This window comes from Manis pentadactyla, chromosome 11 (assembly GCF_030020395.1).
Source record: "Manis pentadactyla isolate mManPen7 chromosome 11, mManPen7.hap1, whole genome shotgun sequence".
Lineage (NCBI taxonomy): Eukaryota > Metazoa > Chordata > Mammalia > Pholidota > Manidae > Manis > Manis pentadactyla.
This window is the reverse complement of record NC_080029.1, coordinates 114,642,895-114,670,372: the sequence shown is the minus strand read 5'-3', so window position 1 is coordinate 114,670,372 and position 27,478 is coordinate 114,642,895. Positions and strand designations below refer to the sequence as shown.

The window sequence follows — 27,478 nt, the reverse complement described above, 5'->3', positions numbered from 1 at the left end:
GCTTAGCTCTGGGCAAGGCCTGGGCTTGGGGCCATCCTTCCCTTCCTCCCACCGCCACGTCCAGCCATCTGGTGCTCTGGGCAGGGCTCACGGTACCTCACTGAGAAGTCAGCGGTAGCTTCAAACTCTTCTAGTGCACTGTGCATTTCACCACATAGACCTTTCTGAAAATCTTTACCCTGTAACTTCTGCCTTCCCTAAAGCCTTCAGTGGCTTCCCGTTGCCTTCCAAATAAAGCCCACTTTCCCACTCAATCAACCTCTCTGCCATCAGAGCCTCAGAGGTGCTCCACACCTGCTCATGTGAAATGTGTAAGTACCAACCACAGAGGCACATCATTCACAGTGATGATGATAGTGATCAGCTTAATGACCTCCCAATCTCAGCCTGTTTTAAGTCCTGCCTGCCCTTCAAGATGCTCAAATCCCACCTCCTTTAGAGGACCTGGGATGGTTAAGTTTATGCGTCAGCTTGATTGGGCTTGATTGCCCAGATGGCTGATAAAATATTGTCTCAGGGTGTGGCTAAGAGGGTGTTTGCAAAAGAGTTTAGCCCTTGAGTCCGTAGACCACATGCAGATCGTCTCGCCAGTGTGGGTGGGCACATCACATAATCCATCAAGGGTCTGAACAGAGAGGCAGAGGAAGGGTGGTGACTCTGCTCTCTGCTTGATTTGGGACATCCATCTCCCCGTGTCTGGGCCATCAGTGCTCCTGGTTCTTGGGCCTTCAGACGCACGCTAGGACTTACACCAGCAGCTCCCCTGCTTCTTGGGCCTTCGGGTTTAAACAGGAGCTACCCCGCCGGCCTGGGCCTACAGCTTGCGGATGGCAAGGGAACTGTCTAATAATGATCCACAGCATGCATCTCACGCGCCGGATCATGTTGCAAAAAAAAGATTTAGGCATTAGGGATGAGGAGGGAGAAAACACATATCTGAGTTTACATATTCACTGCAGTAACATTCTTAAGAATTTCATTAATAAGGAAATGACTCTCAGCCTCCATAATTGCATGAGCCAATCCCTCACAACAATCTTTCTCTGTATCTATATATATCCTATCAGTCCTGTTTCTATGGAGAATGCTGATTAGTACAGGGCCCTCCCAAGTGCCCCCAGAAGGAATGGTTCTGCTTTTCCATTGCTCCCCTTTCCAGACTTGGGTCACACCATTCACCAGTGCGGCCTGTCCCAGGTGCCACAGGTTTGGTTCTCTGAGAAGAGTCTAAGATGGGCTTTAAGGGGCAGGATGTTTATTAAGGAAGGTCCTTGGGATCAACACCTGCAGAAGGGAGGGGGCGGAAGTAGGAAGGGGCAGAGGGAGAAGCTGAGCTGTGGTCCGGGTCCAGCCCCACAGGTAGCTCTGGAGCACATGTGCCCTTCAGAGGTGACCTAAGTGGGCAAATAAAGGCCTTTATATTCCCTCTTCAGTCGTCAGTGGAAATGGGCCACATAGGCTAGGGGTGAAACCTTAGCAAAGCAGCCCTTGGCAGCCGAGGCCATCCCTAAGGGCTGGCAGCATTCCCAACAGCTGGCAGCAAGGCCTTCCTGGAAGAGGGGCACTGCATCTCCTTGGCCACCATAATTTAACACGTGGCATCACTTCCCCCACCGGCTCCAGAAGAGTCCCTGAAGGGAAGGGAACCTAGAGGCTGAGTCAGTCCTGTCTCCTTCGCCTCCCTCCCCTTACCCCAAACAACTCTCAGGCCACCATCTTGGCAAAGACCTCCAGGGCTAACCAAGTTCAAAGGGTGTCTGTAAGCTGGGGTGGGGCAAGCCCAGGCTGCAGAGCAGAGGGCCATGCTGGGAGCTGAAATGTGTGGCCTGTGTGTGTGGCCTCCTGAAGCTGATGCTCAGAGAGGGCAAACTGCCCCCGGGACACCTTGCACAGGGTTGTGGGGGGGGCGGGGGTTGGTTATCATGGTGATGGGGGGTGGGCAACGCTGGTGAGCAGGCGTGGTCCTGCAACCAAGAACTGTCCCAGGTCCCACGGTGGTAAAACACCTGTCTGTAAGTCTCCAAGTCTACACCTAACTCTGTTTTACACATAAACACAGAAGTATTTTGTTGTATGACTTTAAAAGTACACACTATTTTCTAAGAATGTGACTGCTATGTAAATCAAGGAAAGATATGTACTTTGTTTAGTTTGGAATTTTATCAAGAAATGTTCCTCTTTCAGAAAATCATGTCATGTATTTGACTCACCAGGACAACACCCTGTATCCACCTGCATATTACCTGTCACATTCTTAGTGCTTCTATTTATAGCTAAAAGCCAGGGGTAATGAAACATTACAAGGTCTTCCTAGCAGAGTGATGCTTAAACATTACAGACTGAAATACATTTTATTCTCTGTTTATTTCTCCCTTATATTGCAATTAAGGCAGTATATTTGTTTTTTAATTACGTTTCTGGAATGGCTGTGATATCTGTGAATTTCATTTCAGGATGGTAAAAGGGACATCCACAAGATGTTATATTGGAAGAAGGGTGGGGGGCCTGACGGGTTAACAGCCTCTGACCTGAATGAGTGCCCTCCTCAGGGGCCCGATCTAGCTCCCAAACTCATCCTATCACCCACCTCCCCCCACCAGCCGGGCGAGGGGGTAGGGTCTGGGACCTGTGAGGGGAGGGCGCCCTCTGCAGGCCGTCGTCCCCTGTCCCCAGGGAACAGGCCCACAGGAAGCCCTACAAGGAGCCTTCTGAAGGGATTTTGGTGCCGTGACTATTTCCAGAACTCCCTCCAGACTCACCGTCACTGGTCCAGAGCCCTCCCACCGTCCTGGGAATCTGAGTGATGGACAGAAGGGTGGCAGGGGAGGGGAGAGGGAGAGCTCATCCTCTCTCTTTCTGACCCACCCACTTTGGTCAGGGGCTGGGCCACTGAGTGTGGTGTCATTGTCCAGGTCTGCCTTCCACGATGCTTTTGTGGTTTGTGCGTAACCCCTCCACACACACACACAGTTTCCCTGCATTCGGTCACACTGACATAATGCTGGGTCACGCACAGACCTGGGGACTTGGTTTCCCGGTAGGACTGCCAGATTTAGCAAAAAAAAAAAGAACACCCAGTTAAATTAGTTTCAGATGAGCAAGTCATATTTCAGTATAAGTCTTTGCCAAGGATTGAATGGGGCATATTTACACTAAAAATACTTCTTGTTTATCTGAAATCCAAACAAACTGGGCATCCTATATTTTATGTGCTAACCTACTCCCTAGTCCCGAAGCAACTTCCTGGTTGTCAGACATACTCTTGCCCTCTGCAGACGCACGCTGAGGACGTGGACCCTGTTAGTCGGGCCATTCTCTCTACCTCTGCCCGGGAGATGCCCTCCCTGGGTCCAGCATCGCTGGCTGAAGTGTCCAGGGAAGACTTGCAGGGAAGCCTGCCTTGAAGAGTGAGTGGGAACGAAACCTGGAAGGCCAGGAGAGGTCTGTCTGGTCTGACCTCCTTCACTGACTCTCCTGCATCCCTCTTTCCCTTACAAGAGCCTTTCCAAGACATTGGGCCTAATCGAACCTACTTAGATAATGCAGGGTCCTTCCCCATCTCAAGATTCTTATTAATTACATCTGCCCAGTCCCTTTTGCCACTTGAGCAAACATTCTCACAGGTTCTGGGGATCAGGATGTGGACGTTTTGGGGAGCCATTATTTGCCTATCATACCTAGTTTAAGGGTCAAAATGCAAAATCCAACCAGGTATCAGCCTGAGAAGGAGATGCACCGGAACCGGGAAGTGTGTATGGATAATTTGGCTCCAAGGTTATGGGCTACTTGACCATGACATTGATATTTTTGTGTTAAGAGGTAATCTGTTGGGGTGGGGGTAGGGATGACAGGCGCTGCTGGACCCCCTCCTGAAATGCAATGCAAAAGGAACATTATGTATATGCAGCATCTGTTTGCCTCTTTTTTTTTTTTTTTGGCTTTTGTTTTTCTTTTGCAGTTATTAAATCTGTGTGCATGGAATTTTAAACCTCTGCCATATGTATATCCATCCCTGGGCATTATTACCATTCATGTGAAGGGTCGATAGTGTCCTACAACACTCAGAATGCTGTGTTCCAGAGTTGTGTTTTGCCAGAGTTGTGTTTTTTCAGTCATTTCTTCAAGGGAAACTAAATGATTTAGTTGGAGGGAAAAAAAAAAAACAGGTAATCTGTACATATTGTTACTCTGTCATGCTTGTAATGCTTCCTGCCTTTATGCCTTTGTGCCTGCAGTTCCCTCCCTCGGGGGTCCCCTGACCCTCCTGGGAGCCCCTGGGGTGGATGTCATTTTCTATGGGAAGCCTTCCCTGCTCCCTTCAGCCAGAACACATCACTTCCTTCCTTTTGATCCTCTGTTGGAACCCTTTCCTTCCTCGGCCTGGCTGTTGAGTCGTTGTGCTCCTTTTCTCCCCACGGGCAGAGAGCTCTCTGGGGGCCGGGCCTCCTGCTGTCACCTTGCATTTCCTTGGCTCTGTGCAGGGCATTCTGATAACCACAGGGGGGCAGTAGACAGGCTTGCTCATGTTCTTTAGCACCCTGACAACGGCCTGCCACTGTCCTCTTGACCATGGTCCCCAAGGCCAAGGGAACCCTTGGGATACCCCACTTCTGTCCAAGCCCACCCACTAGTGGGTATATGAAGCCTGTTACACTAATGTTCACATTTTCAATGTGCCTGAACAACTGCTGTGAGAAGCTATGGGAAGTAGGCATCTTTAGCCCCGTTTGTCAAGAAAGAGACTGAAGCTTAGGGAGGTGAATGACAGTTCAGTGCATCAAGCCTGGATGCATTTTGGAATCACCTGGGGAGCTTTTAGAAATGAAGTCCAAATCTCTAGGTGTGGAGCTTAGGTGTCGCTGTTTTTTAAAGCTCTCTGGGCAATTCTGATACCTATATAACCAAGCTTGAGAACCACTGAAGAAGCCCAAGGCCCACGGCCAGTAGGGAGCAGAGCCAACTCTAGAATTCCAAATCTTGAGGCAGTGTTCTTCTTTTATCCCTAGAAGAACTGGGGAGGTTCCTGGACAACTGGCTATTTGGGGTCCCACAAGCTGGACGGCAGTGCCGGAAGGGTGGGCTCCACAAGACAGTCTTGCCTTCTGCGAGGCCAGCCTCTTCCCTCCTCATCCTTCCCTGACTCCAGAACTTGGGTCCAGACAGCCGAAGCCCAGGGGACAAGGGGTGACTCAGACGCTTCCTGTTTTCTTGGCCTCCGTGACAGGGGATAGAAACATCCCGGGCGGGGGTTCACGGCCTAAGAGAGGGGGCCTGGAGAGAAGAGGAGGCTGGAGCTGGGCACCAGCTGCCGGGGAGCGAGCTAGCTGGTGCCACGTGGGGGAGCTGCCTGGCTTTGGTGGGTGGATGCACTGGATTCCAAAGGGTATCCAGGCTTGATGCTCTGAACTGTACATCAAGGTGGTTTGTTGGGTGGCCAGCTCAGCAAAGGAAGGGAGGATTTGGGGTCAGCTTTCTCTGAAAGGTGGGGACTTTCTGAGTCCTCAGGGACTGAAGGTAAGACCTGTGGTTGTGCCTGGATGTCTGGTTCAGGCAGCTGGGAGGCTGAGGGCGTCTGAAGGAAGAGCTCTACACAGGGAGGCAAAGGACCCAGATTACCTTGCCCCGCCCTGCGTGAATTCCTGTGTGACCCTGAGCACACCCCAGTCATCTCCGATCCCCTGCTTCCTCTCCTATGAAATGGAGGAGAGGCTGGGGTGAGCTGAGCTCTGAGAAGTCCTGGGTTCCTAAGAAAAACATAACCTCTTCCAACCTTACAGGGGACTTTTCATTGACATGATTTTAATTTCAAGTCAGATAATAATCTTGAGAGGTAGGCAGGGAAGGTACTGTCATTACCTGATCACTGTCGCAGATGGTGATGATCAGGAAGACTAAGAAAGGTGCTGGCCAAGGGTGTGTAGAAATGGGGAACCTGGACACTCCATGTGGCCCAACTTGGTCACACCCTTCCTTGGAGGACAGCCATTTATGGATATTTATGAAAAAACAAACATGTTTGAATGTTGGCCTCAATCATCTCCCTGATGGGTTCACCTTTAGAAATGATCCTAAATTCAGAACAGTCTTGTTTGACAGGAAGATGTTTACCAAACCCAGCCCAGACATTCAGCAATAGGAAAATGTAGGCAGTAGAATGTGTATTAGTTACCTGTTTCTGAGTAAAAATTACTTTAAAACTTAGCGGCTCAACTAAAAACTGATTATCTCGGAGTTACCATGGCCAGGAATCCAGACACAGCCTAGCTGGGTACCTGTGGGTCAAGGTCTCTGCAGAGGCTGCAGTCCAGGAGGAGGGATGGAGCTACCATCAACTCAAAGCTTGGCTGGGGGAGGGTCCACTTCCAAGTTCACTCACACGGCTGTTGGCTGTCTCCCGTCCTTGTTTGCTCTAGAGGGAGACGTGAGTTCGCCAACTGGTGGGCACAGGACAGCCTCAACGTGGCAGCTGGCTTCTCTCACAGCAAGGGAGCACCCTGGAAAGCATGCAATCCTTCTGTAACCTGCACTTGGAAGTGACCTCCCCTCACTTCTGCGGTATTCTATCACTAGAAGTGAGTCACTAGATCTAGGCCAAGTTCAAGAGGTTACACAGGAGTGGGAATACCAGTAGGCGGGACCATAGGGGAGGGAAAAGTTTTCCTCCACCCTCTTAGGGTCTCTGCCTGGGCCTGAAAATTAAACTGACAAATACAGATTAACAGGAGAAAAGCATATAAATTTCTTTAATACAAGTTTTATGTGACAGGAGGCTGTGTAAGGAAATGAGGACCCAAAGAAACAGACCTGAGTATTTTATGCTAGGTCTGGTGGAGAGTGGGCAGTCAGGCAGACATAGGATGGGTTAGAGAATGTGAGGTACATGTCGTGAACCAGAGGGACTCTTCTTGGTGTCCCTTTGTCTTCAGAGACAGGGTGGTCCTTTCTTCCCATTCAGGGAAGGCACCTCTCACAGGAGGGGACTGCTGAGGAGAAGGGCAGGAGAAGGTCACAGTGACCTTCTCAATGTTGCTGTTTCCTCAGACTCCTTTACCTTAAAATATTCAGAATGCCAAGATGTCATATTTAGGGATAGTGTGTCCTGAAGCCCTTCAAGATCACGGGGGGGCTTTAGACGCTGCCTACCGTAGAGTGTCTGTGAAATGTTTATGATCTCAAGTGATGGGAAGACAACAGGGTGCGTACACAGAATGATCACATGCGGATAAGAAGACAGTAGGGAAAAAAGACAGGAAGAGGTTTGTTAAAAACATATATACACTTAAGAACCACATGGAGTCTGCATGATAAAGCACCTTTATAAATTAGGTCTTTTGCTTTCCACCATATATTCATTTATACATCTTTTTTTCCCCAAAATTGTTTATTCACCAAATTTCAGTAACATTTCCTGGCCCTGGGGACCAAGGAAGGGGCTGGGTAGGAGGGAGTCCAGGCTCACCACCCATCCTCGAGCCTGTCCAGCAGTGAGAATCTACACATTCTCACCAGGACAGCCTCAGGGGTTGTGTCCCAGGTAAACCCTGACCCTCTAAGCTCACCGCGTATTTGTAGGTTTCTTGGAGCCTAAGGAGTTAGCTTTGGGGGCGAATCTGGGGGCAGCACTGGCCGGAGAGCATTCAGGGTAGAGGGGGCCGCAGGAGTGAAAAGACAGAGGACACGACCCAGAGAGAAGGGAGAAAGCAGTTGACACAAGGGGAGAACACCTGAAAATCAGAGTCTTTAAGGCCGAGTGTGCCAGTCATGTGACTGTGACTCTTTTAAGCCTCAGTTTCCTCATCCACAGAATGGGATGAAGATAAGTAATAATGCCCTTCCTCACTCAATAGGGTTAAGTGGGACTGATGGTGCACAGAAATACACTCTGTAAACGGGGAAGCTCTGGACCAGTGACGGTTTCTGCAGGGATTAACTAGAACCTGTACCTCCCTCCTGCCCCTGAGCTGCCAACAGCGCCTCCCGAACCACAGCGACAGGCTCCCACACGCTGAGCCAGTTCCCTTCTCCTCTCCAGTTCTGCTGGTCAGTGTTGACAGTGACTATGCTTCGCTTAAAAAGAATGAGGTTACCACTCGTGAAGGACGATTTGGCAACACAGCAAATCACAACTGACCCAGCGATTCCACCTTCCAGAGTAAGATACACACGCACAGGTATGAACTCACGTGTGCAGGCACAGCCATCACAGCGGCCTTTGTGAGGGCAGAGGGCATGAGAACGAGGTGTCCATGCTATCCACAGGGGACTGGTGGACACTATGGGATGTCTGTGCAGGGCTCAGCCGTGGGAGTATGACAACGAGGGAGCCAGCGCCAGGGGCACTGACCCAGGAGGACCTGCAGCACAGACAGCGAAAAGAGCAGGTTAGCAAACGCCAGCACCTGCCCATCCCCACTAATGCAGAACCGGACAAAACCACCTGCATGCACCTGATTTGTATGGAAATGCAGAGGAAACACAGGGAGGAACAAGCCAGCTGTCAGAAGTGGCCATCTAGGGCAGGGAGGGTGGGAGTAGGGGACAAGGGGAAAGGGCCCCACCCTTTTAACTCCATATACTTCAGGGATCGCTGCCATTTCCTTGTGATGGGATATTCATGTATATTCTATGTAATTTTTTAAACTTAAATATATATATATGCACATACACACACACACACATATATATATATATATACACATGGGACTAGATAGCCCTTGAACAACATAGGTTTGAACTGCACAGGTCTATTTATACACAGATTTGTTTTCAATAAATACATTGGAAACATTTTTGGAGACATAACAATTTGAAAAAACTTTTTCTTTTTTCTAGCTTATTGTAAGAATACAGTATATAATACATATAACATACAAAATATGTGTTAACCAAATATTTATATTAACATTAAGGCTTCCAATCAACAGTAGGCTATGAGTACTTAAGTTTTGGGGGAGTCAAAATTTAGTAGTTCATTTTGGGGGAGTCAAAAGTTATAGGCAGATTTTTGAAGACACAGGAGGTTGGTGCCCCTAACCCTCACATTGTTCAAGGGCCACTGTATAATATATATAAGCCTTAGAATCTTTCACTGTCTTTAAAGTTAGAGATCCCTGGCTATTATTTCAGATAACTTCTGAAGAAAAAACAACCTTCATTCATTCATTCCTTAAAGAAGTAGTATTCAATGGCCAATAAAAACAGACAAGATTAGTCTAGTGAAGGGACAGACTCTCATCAAACAGCCTCCTAAATAAAAATGAAACGAGTCTACGACGGATGCTCTGGAAGGCAGACCCAGAGAATGTTCTGTCGGGAGAAAAGCTAAGGAGGTTTTCCCCCCAGTTTTACTGAGACTCTTCCCCTCTCCCTGTCCCACGCCCTTACTCTTTCCATCCTTCAGAACTAGAACCTGAAGGCTTGGCTGGGGTCTTTGGCAGCTGACGCAGGGGCTCCCTCCAAGTGCAGATGCAGGGAGAAAGCCCAAGGCAGGACCCAGGAAATCACTAGCAGATGAGCTCGGACTGCAGGGCTGTGCTGGGGAGGTGCTGGCCGGCTTGACAGCCTAGTTCCAGGCCTGTCATTATCCTCATCCCTTGTTCACAGGCACAGCCTCCAGGCACCCAAGGCCACTATTCAGATCACCATCCCTTCCACACCTTCTGCTCTGCAGGGATTCTGAGCAGCAAGGCCACTGCTAAGTGGCCTCTTTCGGTTTGGAATTGGTATTTTCACTGCCAATGCCAGAGTCTGGACCAAGAAAAGAATTCACATGTGCACATGTGTGTGTATGTGTGTGTGTGTGTGTACACACATGCATACTATACACAAGGTCTGTACTCTGCGGATAGGATGTCAATTCATTCCAGATTTACTGGAACAGCCTCAGTTTCACATATTTGGACACCACAAACCATTGAAATATCCTGAAAATTCCAATATGATTATTTATGCAGCACTCCTTCAGTCTTGTTCCAAAAAAAGGATTTGAGAACCAGTTCATAGAGCTGTATACACTTCAGCAGAATTTAAACATAACAGAAGGAGCCAGGGAGAAAGGAGAGTAAGATGGCACAGAAACACATAAGTCAAGTCCAGCGCATGCTGGAGGCAGGCCACAAGTGTATCTCAGAATTTCCAAGCAGCCAGAGCTAAGAGGGGAACAAGATGACATGGATTCCTGCTCTTTAGACCTGTGGGAATTTCCCCAAAAAGTCCTCAAAAAGATGCAGCATGACTCAGAGTTACAAAGGAATGAATTCATGTTCCGTATCTTAATAATGTTTGGTTACATGTGACTGCATTTGTCAAAACTCACAGAACAGAGCCCTTAAGATCTGGGTATTTCGCTATAAGCAGATTTTACCTCAAAAAGAAAAGAAGCATAAACATATGCTTTATAATATGTTATAGGAGGTAATGATATGCCTCCTGGAGTGTTTAGGGATAAAGTGAGTTGACATTCGCACCTTACTTTGAAATGCTTCCTCAAAAAAGCAAAGATGAGTTGCTGGGTGGGATGAGGGGCAGAGGGCCTGGCAGGTGACAAAGCAAGTGTGGTAAGAGAGAGTCTTGGTAGTGGGCGTATGGTGTGAGCTGTACAACTCTTCCAACTTTTCTCTATATTTGAACATTTTTATAATACAAGTTTAGGGGCTCCAAGAAATGAAATGGACCTTCGAAGTTACCCTCAACACCCAGAGGGGCACAGGCTCTGCATTCGGTTCACAGAGCCAGAGCTGGCTGCACCCCTCAGTCTCTGCCAAGCCCCTCAGCTCCTTGCTCATGGGCAGAGCTCTGGCTTCACTGGGGACAGAGAGGCCTGGCTCCCGCACAGCCCCCGGCGTGGCGGGGTTCTGGCATCTCCCAGACAAAGCTCTCAGATCACGGAAACCCCTCGTCAGACCATGAGGAAGCAGCTACCCCCTGGGGGCCCTGTGTCTCGCCCTGAGTACCCTTGCAAGTGGCGGAGCAGGATTTTAGCCTCAGCGACGTGATGGTGTTGACGGAGGGGCTTTTCTCCCTGCTGGGGACTGTATGAAGCATTTACAGCTATCATGTCATTTAATGTCAAGTGCCCCACTCTCATCCCTGCAAACCCCCCACCTCCATCCCAGCATCATCGTCAGGGCCGTTCTGACCAGCTTCCCCGCCTACCACCAAACCAAAACCCAGACAGCCTGGGGAGAGCCTATCAGCTCTTTAACAGAACCCCAGGCTTAGGAAGACTTCAGACAGCGGGTAGGTGCCTTCTTAGTTTTTACAGTGGAGGAAACGAAGGCCCAGAAAGGTCCCATGGCCAGCCCAATGTCACACAGCTGCAGGACTGAACTTTGTCTCCTGGGCCCTGTCCTTAGCTCAGGGCTAGTTGGGCTGCAGGACTAGGTAGGGAGGGGGCAGGGCCAAGACCCCACTCGAGAGAGAAAGACTAGCTCGTAGGGCCGGGGAAGAGAATTGCTGGGCCCCACAAAGCGCCCGCTGGAGAATCCTGAAAGAACAACTCTCGTTATATAGTTGGGGAAAGTCGGTCCCAGAGGAGCGCCTGTCACTGGGTCCCACAGCCGGTTCCGGGCTGCATGGCGGCAGGAATCTGTTCCCCTGAATCCCCACTGTCCTTCCCACTCTGGTCCCTCCATTCACTCTGAAGGATCCCGAGGTACAGAGCAGATGGGGCTGTGCCTCTGCCATATGCACCCCCACCGAGCCCCCATGCCTGGGACCCAGCAGTGCTCCCCGGGACTGAAGACCAGAACTTTTGCTTCTCCCAAGAGTCCCCTCCTAAGAGTTACAGAACCCAGGTGCTGTAAGGGCTACTGGCAGAGGGCCCCCCACCTCTGCAGCCCCTTGCAGGGAGGATGAGGAGGAAGCTACAGGGGCCCCAAAGCCACCCATCCCCCAAGACACCTGCTCTTCAGCCAGGCCTGACCCCAGAGACTTCAGACACCCCACCCAAGGGAAGCGTCCAGCCCTGGTTGCTCCAGGCCTCAGGCAGGACCCAAGCAGACCCTAGATTGAGGGGTGGGGGGAGGGAGGTAGTAGAGGAACACCCAGCGGTGAGGCCCCCATCCTTCCAGCCAGAGCCAGGCGGGGAACCCATGGGAGAACGGGGGTCAGATGCGGAGACAGGGTCTACAGACAGGCCCAAAGCAGTCAGCCATGCCAGGCTCACCAGCCCCCTCCAACTCAAACAGTGGGCCCCTGACTCTCTGGGAAAGGGCATTTTTCAGAGATTACATCAGCTCTTAAAGTTTTAGGTTTCCTGCCTACCTCAGCCCGGAGAGCAGAGCCCCAGAGCTCCTGGGCCTGTGAGCAGGCGGCAGTCCCGGTGCAGAGCGCCACCGGGCTCAGACATGCAAGGCGGTCCCCCACAGCTAAGGCAGCCATGAGGGTGGCTGTCCTGCAGCCCGCTCACCCTGAGGACACAGCGCCGCCCGGGCCCTGCAGGGCAGATGCAAGAGGAAAGAAGGTAGCAGGCTCCCAGGTCCCCAAACACACCGGGGCCTTTGCTCATGTTCTCCCTCCGGCAGTTCCCGTGCCTTCCCTGCTCTGTGCCACCTGGCAAATGTCTGGGCCTTGTTCAGGCATCATGTCCACTGTCCTCTCCCCTGTGAAGCCAACCCCTGAGCCCCTGCAATGTCTTGTCCATCCTTCCATAGAAACCTGAGCACCCTGTGTGGTGTTTAGAACCAGCCCACGTTCTCTCCTGCCTCACCTCCCTTCCCCCCCAGCCCCCAGCCCCTGGACGGCACAGGCCAAGTCCCATTTCACTGTGGCAGAAATGAATGAATCAACCACAAAGGGGTCAGAGGGACCCACAGTGAGGACTCAGCCAAAGGCAAGGAAGCTGGAGGTACGTGATCCAAGCCGTGGGAAGTGGGGGACATGGTCCCCAAGGGAGCCACAGTGTAGCCAGGGTGGGGAGAACAGAGGCTGAGCCTCCAGGCACGGTGAGCTCCAGCAGGAATTCCTGTGTGAATGAGCGAGGGAAGGAACGCATGAGTACAGACAGGAGGGAGCGTGCAAAAGCCATTACCTGCTACCGTGAATTTTCTCTGGCAGCAGGTAGGGGACAGATGTCCGCTAATTACCCCCCCACCCCCCCCACCTCAAGCTTCACAGGCTAAGGGGTGCTGAAGGCGGTACATCAGGCCCAGATGGGCCAGAGTTGCCCCTCTGCCCAGGCAGGGTGCTGACTGGATGCCCCGGGCCCAGGACCAAGCCACCTGGCTGCTGACTCAGGCCCCACTGGCCGGCTCAGCATTCCTGCCCACCCCACTGAATGGGGCTATTGAAGCTTTTTGTAGAGGGGTTAAGCCACTGACCACACCCCCAGCTAGAGCCTTCGGCCGCTGTGGCTGCTGAGCTGTGGGCTCTGCTCTCAGAGGACAGCACAGGCCCTGGGGGTCAGTCTGAGGGAGCTCTGGCCACCAGCTGCTGCTCTGGGACAGAAGGCGATCCTAGGTAAGCAGCGAGGCTGCCACCAGAAAGGGGACCCCAGTGGGATAGACTCATCCTGATCCTCAGCGGGAGGCCCTGGATGGCTCCCCTGCTCACGATTCCCAGCTCCTGGGGGAGTTTGAGCCTCCGCACATGCCACAGTGCAGAGGAGGGATGCTTCTGGGGTTTGTTCTGCCTCCCCACCAGACAGCACTTCCCTAGGCAGACATGGCATCCCCATTCAGTCCGGGCCCCTCACAGGTATGGGCTGGGTCTCCCCGATCAGACAGGGAGTCCGGGCGGTGTGGAGCCTGGCCATCAGACCCAGAGCTCCCGAGCCCAGAATGCATCTCCTCCCTGGAGTTTCCCTTGGGAACCGGACCAGCTGCCCCCAGTAGAGCCAACATGTCTCTGGATGAAGTGTCCCCGCTGCGTCCTGGCCCCCTCCCTCCCTGGCCTCTCCTTCCAAGCCCGGCTCTGGCCCCCCGGCCCTGCTGTGTGAGCCTACACCTGTCAGGAGTGTCTTTTCAGGAATGGGGGCGGGCCGGGTGCCATGAAGCCAGTGTGGGTTGTTACTCTTTGGTGGGCACTGCTGCTGGTGCCCAGGCTGGGGGCCACCAGGAAGGGATCCCCAGAAGAAGCCTCTTTCTACTACGGAACCTTCCCACTTGGTATGTCCATTCCTCTGTCGGTCTGTCCGTCTGTCCGCCCATTCGCCCACCTTGGTTGGCTTGCCAATGAGTTTGTTTCTGCTTCCTCACAGTAGGATGGGAATGTAACTCCATACAGTTGTATTAAAATAAAGGAAGTTCTTAAAGGATTTTTTTAAAGTTATTATATAGATAGCCAATGTTAATCAGAGCTAAAATTGTGCAAATAAATGTTTTCAGTGTATTGTATCTGCTCCCAGCCCGCCCCACGTGCTCCTGCTCCTGGGGAGACAGGGCAGGCTGCTGGGGAGGGGCCGGCCCTGTGGCCCAGGAGGCACACGGCCTAGAGTCCTGGCAATGGGTGGGCTGTGGGAGGGGGCCCAGGGCCCAGCATGGGGTATCTACTTGCAGGCTTCTCCTGGGGCGTGGGCAGTTCTGCCTTCCAGACCGAGGGTGCCTGGGACCAGGACGGGAAAGGGCCCAGCATCTGGGACACGTTCACGCACAGCGGGAAGGGGAAGGTGCTTGGGGATGAGACAGCAGATGTGGCTTGCGATGGCTACTACAAGGTCCAGGTGAGTGATGGGAGGGTGGGTTTGTGCATGAGTGTGTGTATTGGAGCAGGCACCTCGCTGAGAGGCGGGCAGTGACAGACTGAGGGGGCCCAAGTGGCAATGCCAATCCAGTGCTCGGCTTGACACCTCCCTCCCCAGAGCAGCCCAAAGGGGCGGGGCCCGTGGTGCTGGGATGGGCGGGATTGGCAGGCGTGCAGCCAGTGGGAGGGTGGATGGAGGAGGAAAGGAAAGCAGGGCCCCACCTGAGCCAGGGCCTTAGTCCAGGTGGTGGAGAGCGGAAGGGCTGATGTCGTGACCCCACAACGGCCCGAATCTCTGGTTCCTGCTTGTAAATGGGCCCCCGTGGAGGGAGTGGGAATGGCTCAACCTCAGTCCCTCTGATCAGCACCCACTGTCCTCCCTGGCTGACTGCTTGGGGGATCCACTGCCCAAGTTTATTAGGAACAGCTGATAGACTTCTCAAAGCGTCCCCATCTCCTGCACTTTATTGGACTCTTTTAATTTCCCTAGGAGGAAGCAGGCAAGTGGTTTCTCCCTATTATACAGATGAGCTATGGACAGGAATAAGCCTTGGCTCGAGGCCCCCAGCGTGACCCCTCCTCCCTGCCCCAGAGCCCCAGGTTACCCCAACCCACCTCCCACCCCTGTCTGCACAGGAGGACGTCATTCTGCTGAGGGAGCTACACGTGAGCCACTACCGGTTCTCCCTGTCTTGGCCCCGGCTCCTACCCACGGGCAGCAGAGGTGAGACAGGGCAGCCCCCCACAAGCCTAAGGGTGGCCCCTTGGCTTTGCAGGGGGGCCTGGGGAGGGAGAGCAGCCCATGACCACGGTTTCTCATGGCAGCAGCTCTCACAGGTTCCGCCCCTTAGACCCAGGAGGCTGGTGGCTGAGGGTGCCTTCAGGTCTGCGAAAGGCCAGGGGACCCAGGAATGCCACAACTCAGAAGGCCAAGGCCAGGGTCCCTTCTCATCAAGTCCCCTTTTATTTCACCGTCAGCTGACCGGGTGAACAAGAAGGGAATCAAATTCTACAGCGACTTCATCGACGCCCTTCTGAAGAGCAACATCACCCCCATCGTGACCTTGCATCACTGGGACCTCCCGCAGGTGAGGGTTCTGCAGGCTCAGGAGCCCCAGGTGACCTCAGGGGTGGCCAAGGAGGGGCAAAGGCTGGCGGCTGGACAGGGAGATGGGAGGAAGTGAAGAAGGGATCTCTCTGACCCACTCATGGAGAGGTCAGGCTGGTTTAACGGACATTTGTGACAAGTTGTGGGTTTTGATGTTTTCCAAAACATTTGGCCTAGAAAGAACAGATCAAACTATAAATAAAGAAACATCTTTTGAGTAAGACCTGATGACATGTTGTTGGTCCGAGGAAAGGAAATCCCGGGGCAAAATACCTCTAAAAACCAAAATTAGTCAAAGGGAGGAATACAGTTTAAAACCCGTTTATTGCTCACAAACTGCAGTCCCAGGCAGTCTTTCTTCTTTTGCTCAAGCAGCAACCACTGGCCCTCCCCCTCACCTCTCAGGTACAGATAAGCCCTCTGTTGCCCAGGTAATCACCCATTGATACGGAGATGAACTTCTCCACCCCTGAGGAAAGATGCAAATGAACTAAAGCATACTTCATTCCACCTCGGAACGCCTATTGATATGCAGATGTACTAAAGCCGGCGAGATATTCTGGAAATGCTACAATTTTACCCACACATGTCTAGCCTTTTCTATTCCTAGCTTGTTTGAGCCAGCACCATATGTGCTCATGTATGAGCACACCCCTCCCAAGAAATTTCCTCAAAGTCTCAATATGCTTAAGGATGTCACTGTTAGACATCACTGTTCAAGCAGTTTGTTTCATTCATTCATTCATTCAAGGCCTCTCCGAGATCGCAGCCTGGCCAGGAGTCTGTATGCAACTCTCTGTGACACGGGGCTGTAGGAGGTCAGGGGCTGGGGACGTGGTTTCAGGGAGGTGTTGGGGAGAAGATGGAGCTCCATCAGTATCCTGATGGACTGGGCATGAGGTGGGAGGGAGGGGTGTTCTGGTTTGAGGGAGCCTGGCAAGAAGGTGGGGGTGAGGCTGAGCCAGTGATCCAGTTGGAGTTTGGGGCACAGGTAGGAGGGGAAAGGAAAGAGCCTGGAGGAGTAGGTTTGTGCCAGGCCTGGAAGGCCTCCGCTGCTGGGCTCAGGTGGCTTGGGTCTGTGCTGTGGGCAGGGCAGCCACCCGTGGCCTCTAAGCTGGGGCTGGGGCCACAGAGCTCGCTTTAGATGAACTGGAAACCACCTTCCATCTTCCGCCCTGGATAACTGCTTTCACTAACCTGCCCCCGTAGGTTCCCTCAAGCCTACCAAGGAGGGCTTGGTCGGTAATCTCAGTGGAATGATGACTCTTTGGGAATCTAGCCCTCATGAGCTTATGTCTTTGATTAGGAGAGAGCCCTTCCCTGAAGAAAGCAGAACCCACTCTCATAACAGAGGCTTCTGGGAGGTTTCTGACAGCTGCACAGCCCTCAAAATACCATTCAGAGCTTCCATGGCTGACTTCCTATTTATTTCTTTAGAATTTATATTCAAGATTCATTTCCCATTATCAGACCTCCTTCCCCTGGTAAATTTTCTTAAATATTTAATCTGCCAAGTTCCTCTTAAGCATGAGTCTCAAACTTCTCTCCCGTTCGTATGAGGCATGTCACACGGCTTAGCCCCACATCGCCTTTCTCTCGTGGGTCATCGCGGCCACTGTCTTCAAGTCCTAGTGCCCAGGACCCCACAGCTCTGCTCCCCTTCCCTCTAAACACCCTCCATAGCTGTGACCACCCAGGTTCCTCCCATAAACTTGGCCCAGTGGCTCAAGCCTTTTCTGGAAATGGATGCCTGGGGCATCTGCTTCTCTCTCCATTCCTCTGTTCGCAGCTGCTCCAGGTCAGGTATGGCGGATGGCAGAATGTGAGCATGACCCACTACTTTAGTGATTATGCCAACCTGTGCTTTGAGGCCTTTGGGGACCGGGTGAAGCACTGGATCACTTTCAGTGACCCTCGGGTAAGCAGGGTGCCTCTCTGGGTGGGAAACCCACTTCCTGGACCAGAGTGCCCCTGCCCTTCTCACGAGTCCCGTGGGCCCCACTTGCCACCCCTGTAGACAATGGCAGAAAAAGGCTATGAGACGGGCCACCACGCACCCGGCCTGAAGCTTCATGGCACCAGCCTGTACAAGGTGGCACACCACATCATCAAGGTGAGCAAGGTCCTTGTGGGAGCAAGGCCTGGGCTCAGGGTGAAGGGACGCCCCCCATGTCAGCTCAGCCTGCCCCAGGGGTCTGAACCTGACCTCGGTCTTCTGCCATTCCATCTCCAAACCAGCCTATCCCGTTGCCCCGTTGCACCTCACTTCCGGAGGGAGTACCCTGTCACCCAGTGCTGAGCTGGACACGGTGGCTGAGACAGTACAGAGGCTGCTCTCTGGAGCTTACGATCTAGCCAAAGGGATGGAGCGCATGCATATGAGAGCTTGTCACCTGGGGGAATAGTGACAGGAGGGAGGAGGCTGATAGTGAGTTAGGGGCTAAAATCTTCAATGAATGAATGAAGTTACTGGAGGTTGGTAAAGGACAAACGGGAAGAAGGGGTTGGCAGTGCTCACCTGAAAGATGGATCTCAAAGGACCTGGGGTTTCGGAAGGAGGAAGGAGAAGTAGTTTGGACGCAGTGGTAAAGAGCAAGGCAGACGTACCCTATGGTGTGTGGGGTGTGAGAAAACAAACGGCCTCTGCTCTGAAGCGCTGCAAGTGGAGGAGGTCTTTAGGGGCAGCCAGGTTCCGTGAGGGCACAGGGGTGAAGGAGACAGGCAGAGGGGGCGCCAACAGCGTGTCACTAGTTACAAGGCACCTGGAAAGGCTTGAGAAGAGGGGGAGGCAGCTGGGTCACAGTACAGGCCACAGAAGAAGATGTGATCACGGCCAGAAAACAGGGACATGAGGCGCGACGGGGTGGCCCCAACGGACTTCCTGCCGAAGGTGGGCAAACTGATGAGGCAGGAAGACAACGGACCACTGGGTGACACACCAACCCTCAAACCCACGTCTGGGAGAGGACTCTCGTTCTCCCTACATTTGGCTTATGATTTCTTAAATTATGACTATTTAAAGGGCAGCAATCTGAAGACATCAATGGGTCATGGGTAGAGAATATAGAGAGGGCAGGTTGACATATTTGATTCCATTTCTCAAGGCTGCTCCAGATGCTTGGTATTTTCCTAACTTCTGAGCACCTAGGAGAAAAGTACTGACTAGGTACCTACGGAGGACAAACAGGAACAGAACAATCAACTTGGCGAAATATCTTAAAAACAAGAAATAACATAAAGTGATGGTTTGTGTGTTCAAGCCAGATTTAGACTAAGTTTCCTCTACAGCACAAAGGGACCGAGTGGCTCTGGAAGTCAGAAGAAAAGGAGACCACGGGTTGGGATGATCAAGGCTGGCCTCCTGAAAATGACAGGGCTTAGATCTGATCTCTGGAGTTAGGAAGGAGAGAAAGGCCACCTCAGCGTGACAGGAAGGAGAAATGGGCAGGGCAGGTCCCTCTGATGAATTCTTCCTCCTTCAGGCCCATGCCCAAGCCTGGCATTCTTACAACAACATGTGGCGCAGCAAACAGCAAGGTGAGAGATCTGCTACGAAAGCCAAGTGCATGGAGGAGCGAAGTCCTTCCGACCTGCCACCTGCTTTTCTTTCTTTTCTTATAAGGTCTGGTGGGGATTTCACTGAACTGTGACTGGGGGGAGCCTGTGAACATTAGTAGCCCCCGGGACATAGAAGCCGCCGAGAGATACCTGCAGTTCTGCCTGGGCTGGTTTGCCAACCCCATCTATGCTGGTGACTACCCCCGAGTCATGAAGGACCGTATTGGTGAGCCAAGTCGTGTTTTTAAGCTCCAGATACTACAGCAACAGTCCTGAGCTCAAGCGAAATGTCCAAAAGGCAAGGGGATGGGGAACTCCAGACCCCAAGGCATTGACAACTGGTTATTGAAAGGGGGATGTGGAGCAGGGAGGGGGCGGACACCAAAACAAATCCCTAGACATGGAAACTGGAAATTCTTCAGAACCCAGGGAAAAAATGTAGCAGTTCTCCAGGCTGCCCTCTCTTGTGCTCTGCTGTCCTGTCTCCTCTCCCCTGCTCCACTCCATTCTAACTGCAGTGAAGTAGGTGAGAAAAGATCAAAGACACAGTTGCCAGCAGTGTCATTCTACTGTCAGTTCTTTCTGTCACTTGAGAAATACTTCCCAAGCTCTGGTTTTCCACAGTGTCAGAAAAGAGAATACAGACAGGTAGAGCTCACCAGGCTGGATCAGTTTGTGTGTTTTAAGTGCTGTGTGACAGAAAACTCCAGCTAGAATGGCCTGAGAAGCAGGAAATTTATCATCTCACTTGAGTCCAGAGAAGGGTGATTCAGGGTCGGTTCATCCAGCCTTAAAGACACCCCCTCCAGGGATTTTGAGGACCCAGGCTCATTCTGTCTTTCTACTCCGGCCCCTTTAGAGAGCCCATCAACCACTCCCCCCATGGCCCCAAGATGGCTACAGTAGCTCCAGGCATCACATCTTTCCACATCAACACCTAGACACAGAATAAAGGAAATCGCTGTCATGCCTATTTTTAGGAACAAGGAAAATCTTCCCAGGAAACAAGCCTCCATCCACAGGTGACTTCCCTCCAGGGATGCAACTACCACATGGCCCAGCGTGCCCTAGACCACTGGGACTAGGGCCTCAGAGGTTGGAAGGAGCCAGGACTCCCACAGTGGATGCAGCCCCGTGGGAGAGGGTGAGGAAGGGAGGAAATAGGCAGGGGACTATTGCGTAGGCAACGAGCAGGGTCTGGCCATAGGAATCTAAACACATTATCTCTGCATTTGGAGTTATCAGCCCACAACCCCCTAAAAATAATAAGAGACAAGGATGACATGGAAATACATTTCAATCTTACACAACAAGGCTATTTTGGATGTTTGACTAAGAACTGTCAGCATTTCAAAATTTTCCTTTTCTAAAACACCGCCAATCAGACTTTCCTGAAACAGGAGCAGCAGGTTCTAATCCCAGCTCGGCCACAAACCAGGAAGCGGCTCTGGGCAAGGCGCTTCACCTCGCCTCTCTGGGTGGCGGTCTGACCTTCGGAAATTGAAGGACTGGACAAAACAATCTCTCAAAATCTTTTGGCAATAACTAGTTCTGTGACATGTCTATATATATATATATATACACACACACTCAAAATCTTGAGAATGATTTCCTCAAGGCACACAAGGAAAAAGCGCTCACGACCAGGACAGTTCCCACATCCCTGCAGGCGGGTCCCCTCACTCACTTCAGTCACCCTGATCCCACCAACTGCAACTTGGTAATACTTTACGCGGAAATCGGCCTGAAGCTTGCCTTTGTGCAATGTAGAAAGCAGTTCATACTTTCTTCAGCAATGAAAGCATTGTTTGAAACCTCACAAATTACTTCCAGGTGCGCCATAAGCACCTTGTATTCACAATAAATTTATTAAAGAAAGTAATTCTAGACCAGTACTGTCCACTAGAACTTTTTGGTGCTGATGGAAACGTTCTATGTCTGTGCTAATACAATGGCCTGTAGCCATTTGTGTCTACATAAATTTAAAAATTTTAAGTATTAAAAATTCAGTCTTTCAGTGTAACTGAATTAAGGATGCCGTCACACTAGCCACATTCTAAGAGCCACATGCAGCGAGTAGCTACTGATTTAGACAGTACAGTGACAATACCCTGTGGTTTTCCTCAAGTTACTAAATATAATGGAAAGTAATGACATGCTGACAGTTCAAAGGTATTTAATATGTTTCTTACTCATTAAACCAATAGCCTTTTTGGAAACATTTTTTTTTTTTGGTTATATTCCAGAATAACTCATAAAATATTACTCTTTTCATTTATAACTTTTTTTAGAGTTGACATGCATGTCTCAAGTTTAGGTTGAGCCTTGAACAACACGGATTTGAACCACACAGGTGTACTTACATGTGGATGTTTTTCAATTAATATATTGGAAATCTTTTGGAGCTACATGACAATTTGAGAGAACATGTTTTTTCTTTATTGTAAAAATATAGTATATAATATATATAACATGAAATGTGTGTTAATCGACTGTTGATGTTATCAGTGAGGCTTCCAGTCAGCAGTAGGCTATTAGTAAAGTTTGGGGGGAGTCAAAAATTGTATGTGGATTTTCAACTGTGCAGTGGGAGGTGGAGGATGTCAATGACCCTAACATCGCGTTTCACAGAAACATGCAACTTTTTCTTTCCATGTTGGTATATCACGTGCTGCCTCATAGTGTTGTCCTGATGGATATATGTAATGATGGATATGTGTATATATATATATATATATATATATTCCACCGCTTATATAACCAGCCTCTCCTGACATTTAGGTTGTTTCCAGTGATTTGCTACTCAATCTACAATGAAGATCTTTGTACCTACATCCTTTTACGTATGAGTAAAATGTAGGATAAACAGATTTGGATTTGGTCAGTGAATGGACAAATACTTGTACAATTTTGAAAGCTAGGACAAAATTTGCCAACCCAGGGATTGTGGGAGCGTATAGTACCACAGTGCAGTGCACAAACATGACCTGTGTACCCCTGCCACTGGCCTTCTGGTTCCCTTCTCAGAGGCTACCAAACTTCCCAATTTTTCATATAAGTAATAATATAGGACTCCAACTCCACTCCTTTCTAGATGGCTACACAGTTGTCCACATACCACAGAGAAACCTGAAAATATTACTTTTAAGCAATATAAACTTTAATATTTTTGGATGGTATTCAAATGTCAAAATCCTAGGTTGAAAGGCTAAGGCTACATTTTCTATACAAATGAACACCACAGCCCAGGATCTATCTGGGTAACAGCTTGCATGTCAATATGCCAGCATCATGATGGTATCTAACAAAATGATTGTGAAAAAGAAAAACTTTGTTAAATTCTGTTTTTCTCTCTCATAGGAAGAAAGAGTGCAGAGCAAGGCCTGGATGTGTCGAGGTTACCTGTGTTCTCACGCCAGGAGAAGAGCTATATAAAAGGCACATCTGATTTCTTGGGATTAGGTCATTTTACTACTCGCTACATCACAGAAAGGAACTACCCCTCCAGCCAGGGGCCCAGCTACCAAAACGACCGAGACTTAGTGGAACTGGTTGACCCAAACTGGCCTGATCTGGGATCTAAATGGCTATATTCTGTGCCATGGGGATTTAGGCGGCTCCTCAACTTTGCTCAGGTGATTGTAACATTAAGGTATTTAAAGGGTATTTTTGACCTGAATTCATGACCTTAGTGCTTAAGCTCAGGTGCCTACATTTAAAAATTAATAAAACAAAATACATCGTTACCCCTACCTCAGAGGCTACTAGATGGAACCTTTAGTCTAACTTTAAGTGCTGCTGTGACTAAGTGTTTCAGTGTACCTAAAATTCTCACCTCACATTTGGCTATTTGGCTGCCCTTCTCACTTGAAACGGAATACTTGGGAAAGAGTAAGACCTTAAGTACATTTCCTCTACAAACCTGATTTACTGAGAAATACACCCTTTCACATGAACTTGCCTCCTGCCTACATTCATCTCTAAATAAGCGTGTGAACTGGCATCTACTAAACACTAAATACACCCAATTAGAATATGGCAGGCTTGAGTATGTGTTCCTGTATGTGCCTGACTCAGAAACCCACCTGTAGGTTGGATTAAGTGTCAGTACTGTGACTTACTTGCAGACGCAGTATGGTGATCCTCCCATATATGTGACAGAAAATGGAGCACCTCAAAAACTACCCTGTACTCAGTTATGTGATGAGTGGAGGATTCGATACCTTAAAGGATACATAAATGAAATGCTAAAAGGTGAGTTACAAACCAAGACCGTCTTCACATATTTTTCTATTCAACTTGGACTAAGTTTGTAATATGACTAAAACTTGTTTCAAGTTCATCGATGAAAACACTTAAGATTATCTTCACAGTATACTTTTCCTAGCAGATGAAGTATATTAAAAATGGAACAAAATGTCTCTGCAGCTATAAAAGATGGCGCTAATGTAAAAGGGTATACCTCCTGGTCTTTGTTGGATAAGTTTGAATGGGAGAAAGGCTACTCGGATAGATATGGACTCTACTATGTGGAGTTCAACAACAGAAATAAGCCACGCTATCCAAAAGCTTCAGTTCAATACTACAAGAAGATTATCACTGCCAACGGGTTTCCTAATCCAAGAGAGGTAGGCCAGTTACCTATTAATGTTCCTTGCTCTGGATTTCAGAAGAGCTAGGCAGCTGGGGTGCGCAGAGGGTGCCAAGCACCTCTCCTCATTCCTCCATGAAAGAGGACACGGTACGTGGGAGCATGGTCCCTTGTCTTCTCCCCTAACTTGCACCCCCGCTTTGTTCATTCACTTAGTTAGAATGGGGTAAATATGCCTTAAAATTTGACTGTAACTGGCAGAGCATTAGGGGATGACTAAGGTTATATAGGAGATCTGTTTGCTTTAGGTTGTGAGGTTGTGATAGTCAACAAAGACAGTTAAATGTTATCTAAATGTGTGTTTTAATGCAAACACTGCCTATTCATCCACCTATGTGAAAAGTAAATCAAGTGTAAAATGAACATATCATTTTCACTGTTTTCCACCAGTCATTGAAATGCACTCATTCCAAAATAAGATTTAAATAATCACACTTAATAATCCTTTAAAACATACCAAACTGCTTCAATAATCCATACATTTTCCTATCAGTAATCTAACTTTTATTAGGTCGATATCTTTGTCAGGGCATAGAAATCATAATTTAGAATGTCTTTAGCATTCTTTTAGGGTGAGCCCAGTGGAACTGTAAATGGCAGTGCTAAGTGATAGCTATCAGGCATTAACTAGTCTTGCATTACTAGAAAAGCACTAGATCGCAAGCTCCTTAAGAATAAAGACTGTTTTGACTTCCTCACAAGGAGGCATATAGGTATCAATAAATATTAAGTAATTTAAACTACAGGCAGATTTTTTTATCCCACATTATTCCAAAAATGACTACACACAACAGAAAATCAGTCTACGGCAACATTATTTAACAAGTGGATTTTTATTAGGTGGAAAGCTGGTACCTCAAAGCCTTGGAAACTTGTTCTATCAACAACCAGATGCTTGCTATAGGTGAGTGTATTTTAATTGTTCCCTTTGATAATTAAGCCACATAATTACACATATGACATAATCAAAATCTCAAAATTTGGACCTAACTGAAATCAATCTTCCAAAGCCAATTTAAAATCAATTTAAAAAAAAAATTTGAAGCAATGTCAAATTTCTATTGTACTATTTTAAAAACCATAAAGGAGAAGTATTTTATCCATCCTAGCTTTCATACTGTAAATTTATAATCTATTTTTGTTATTGTGGGCTTTGTGAAAGGAAGGGAATATTCAACCACTATACCAATGGAATGAAGAGAAGTCAGAGAATACTTGAGGAGGTATATTTGCTCATTCAGCAAGTATTAAGCACTCACTATTAGCCAGGGGGTGTTTTAAGCTGTGGGGATATACAATAAACAAAACAAGATCCCTACCCTCATAGAAGGCATCATTTTTATGCAATGGGATCTAAGAGGCTCAAAGATGTAAAGTAACAAAGATTCAACTACATATCAAATGCCAACACATATAATTTGTTACTTTGAGTTTTGTCTTTCTCTCTAAGGGCAGTCAGAGAAATACACTTTGTTTTTTAAGAAATTCATCTTTAATGTGGTATCAGTGGTGGAGTGCTAGACCAAATCCTACCAATTTTCAGCTATTTTTATAGGCCAACAGCCCCTCCATCTAAATAACCAGGTAATAATGATGAATATGCCAATAAACTATAATAAACCTTTATTTTATCACATTAGAGACATGATGTAAAATTTACTGTGAGTCTATGAATTCCAAGGGCAGGGCCTATCCCTTATTTATTTATCTCAGTAACCAGAATACCTGACACAAAACCTAAAAGCAGGTATTACAACAATGTCCACTACTATATTCATGTACATAAAATATGCTTATCATTTAAATCTTCAAGATGATTAACTATATAAGAATTACCATACAAAACTTCAATACAGAAATTCTTATACCTAAGATACACAATAACATCTCTGAAAGGTTGGAAATGTTTCCCAAGGCTTTTTCTTTCACAAATTGCCCAGTGAAAATTATAGAAACCATGGGATATGGTGGCTAATATTCTCAGATTAATGCATGGTAATAAGCACAGGTGCTGACAGACAGCTAGAGTTTACTGCAGTGCCCATGGAAGCAGCAAATCTAGGCATTCTTTATCCTGTATTTCCTGAAATATTCTACAAAGCCCTCACATAATTTTTTATATTTAATTCACTAGGCTCTCTTTCATAGCAAAGGAGATTAACTGGAGCGCTTTGATGATGCCATTTTCCCTTTTTCAAGTACAGTTAAGGCTTTCAGGATGAGGCTGTATTCATGAAGATGGAGTCATTCTCACGTGTGGGGTGGTTCTCTCCCATTCAGAGCCTCTACTCAGTCACGTGCAGATGGTGACGGAGATCGTGGTACCGACAGTCGGCACCCTCTGTGTGCTCATCGCTGCAGTCCTCCTGACGCTTCTCCTGCGGAGCCAGGCCTGAGACGAGGTGACCCATTTCGCAGATTCTTCTCTCATAGGACATCTTCAGGATCTTCCTTCTCTTTCTGTTTTGAAGGTTTATATACATTTCTGTTTTCAGGCTCTGTGATAATTACTGGGTTTTGGTTTTGTTTTGTTTTGGGTTCGGGCTAGGATTTAAAAATTAGGAAATAAAAATAAGCATAAACGAACAAGTCACCTGTCAAATCAATGTTAATATTTTGCTGTGTATTACATCCATTTTCATTTTGCAAGAAAAGAATCATAGGGCACAAACTGCTTTGTTACTTGATTTTTTTCCTTTTAAAATTTCTACATTAATGTAGACATGACTGCCATCTCAGCACGGTCTTACATATGATGGACAGTAGTCCTTTATAGATAACCCTTTTGGGTTATAAATCCCATCAGGCAACCAAGCAAAAGCTGTTAGGTGCGTACCAAGTTAAGTGACATGCTTTTCTAAGAAAAACTTTCTTACATTAAATTTACTTCACTTTACTGAAATACCTCAGGGAAACATATCTAATTTATGTATCTTCTCCATAACTAGATGATTCTGTTTTTTTCAAATAAAGGTCTATTGTATTCTTAACTATGCCAGATTTAACTAATCTCCATTTATTTGGGGACAGAATACAGCTTAAGAAAAAATGATATTAGTTATTTTATTCATTATCTGATTCTACTGAATGTTATTTTTGAAACACAAAAACAGTAAGCTAGTAGAAAATGCTACTAAATATAAATTCTTTTGATCAATACCATCTCAAATTAAACATTTAACAAAGGGCATCTGCTTTTGGGCCTTAGTGCTACAGTTGGGCTGGGGTAAAACTATTGTGAACAAAACTCATCTTTCAATGTCAAATGAGTATGTCTTTTCAGGGTTTTTCTCTTCCATCAATGTTTTTGAAATCAAACTCTCCTACTATATATACAAATTTAAAACAGAAATTACCACTCAAAAATTTTTTGTTTCTTTGGATTTAGGATTAAACTGACCTATTACGTTGGCTACAGAAAGTAGAAAAAAAAATTAAAGACTTGCACTGCTCAATAACGTCTGATAAGCCGTTTATGTGAT

The 27,478-nt window shown here is 48.4% G+C and overlaps 2 protein-coding genes and 1 long non-coding RNA gene across 7 annotated transcripts in view; 1 reads left to right on the top strand and 2 right to left on the bottom strand.

Moving 5' to 3' along the window:
- Positions 1–6,269: 6,269 nt before the first annotated feature.
- On the bottom strand, positions 6,270–23,568 carry LOC118935750 (uncharacterized). The gene is made up of 4 exons (XR_005033975.2): positions 23,467–23,568; positions 20,094–20,282; positions 8,184–8,354; positions 6,270–6,494 (listed from the first exon to the last, which is right to left on the bottom strand). It is a non-coding gene; the product is annotated as an uncharacterized LOC118935750 (long non-coding RNA).
- On the top strand, positions 13,345–26,392 carry LCTL (lactase like). Of its 4 annotated transcripts, none has more exons than XM_036932352.2 (14): positions 13,347–13,458; positions 14,041–14,105; positions 14,496–14,659; positions 15,316–15,403; positions 15,658–15,767; positions 17,577–17,705; positions 17,805–17,900; positions 19,270–19,324; positions 19,410–19,571; positions 22,706–22,980; positions 23,473–23,599; positions 23,774–23,973; positions 24,837–24,900; positions 26,277–26,392. In XM_036932352.2, exons 6-14 carry the CDS (start codon positions 17,616–17,618, stop codon positions 26,390–26,392), a joined length of 1,185 nt encoding a protein of 394 aa, XP_036788247.2. In that variant the 5' UTR covers positions 13,347–13,458; positions 14,041–14,105; positions 14,496–14,659; positions 15,316–15,403; positions 15,658–15,767; positions 17,577–17,615. The 4 variants fall into 4 exon arrangements, with proteins under 4 accessions (XP_036788248.2, XP_036788247.2, XP_036788245.2 ...); XM_036932350.2 differs by having other exon boundaries at positions 13,966–14,105; XM_036932353.2 differs by lacking the exon at positions 14,041–14,105 and having other exon boundaries at positions 13,345–13,458.
- Positions 25,593–27,478, bottom strand: part of ZWILCH (zwilch kinetochore protein) — a 35,501-nt gene continuing 33,615 nt past the window's right edge. Inside the window, exon 19 of one of the 2 annotated variants that reach the window (XM_057488912.1) lies at positions 25,593–27,322. The gene's annotated coding sequence lies outside the window, so the exon portion shown is untranslated. The remainder of the gene's footprint in view (positions 27,323–27,478) is intronic. The other variant, XM_036932349.2, reaches the window with a different exon arrangement.

Coding starts and splice junctions, on each gene's coding strand:
- LCTL (XM_036932350.2), top strand. CDS start 13,988: ATGAAGCCAGTGTGGGTTGTTACTCTTTGGTGGGCACTGCTGCTGGTG. Junction 19,572..22,705: donor AGTCATGAAGGACCGTATTG/GTGAGCCAAGTC, acceptor TCTCTCTCATAG/GAAGAAAGAGTGCAGAGCAA. Junction 22,981..23,472: donor GGCTCCTCAACTTTGCTCAG/GTGATTGTAACA, acceptor ACTTACTTGCAG/ACGCAGTATGGTGATCCTCC.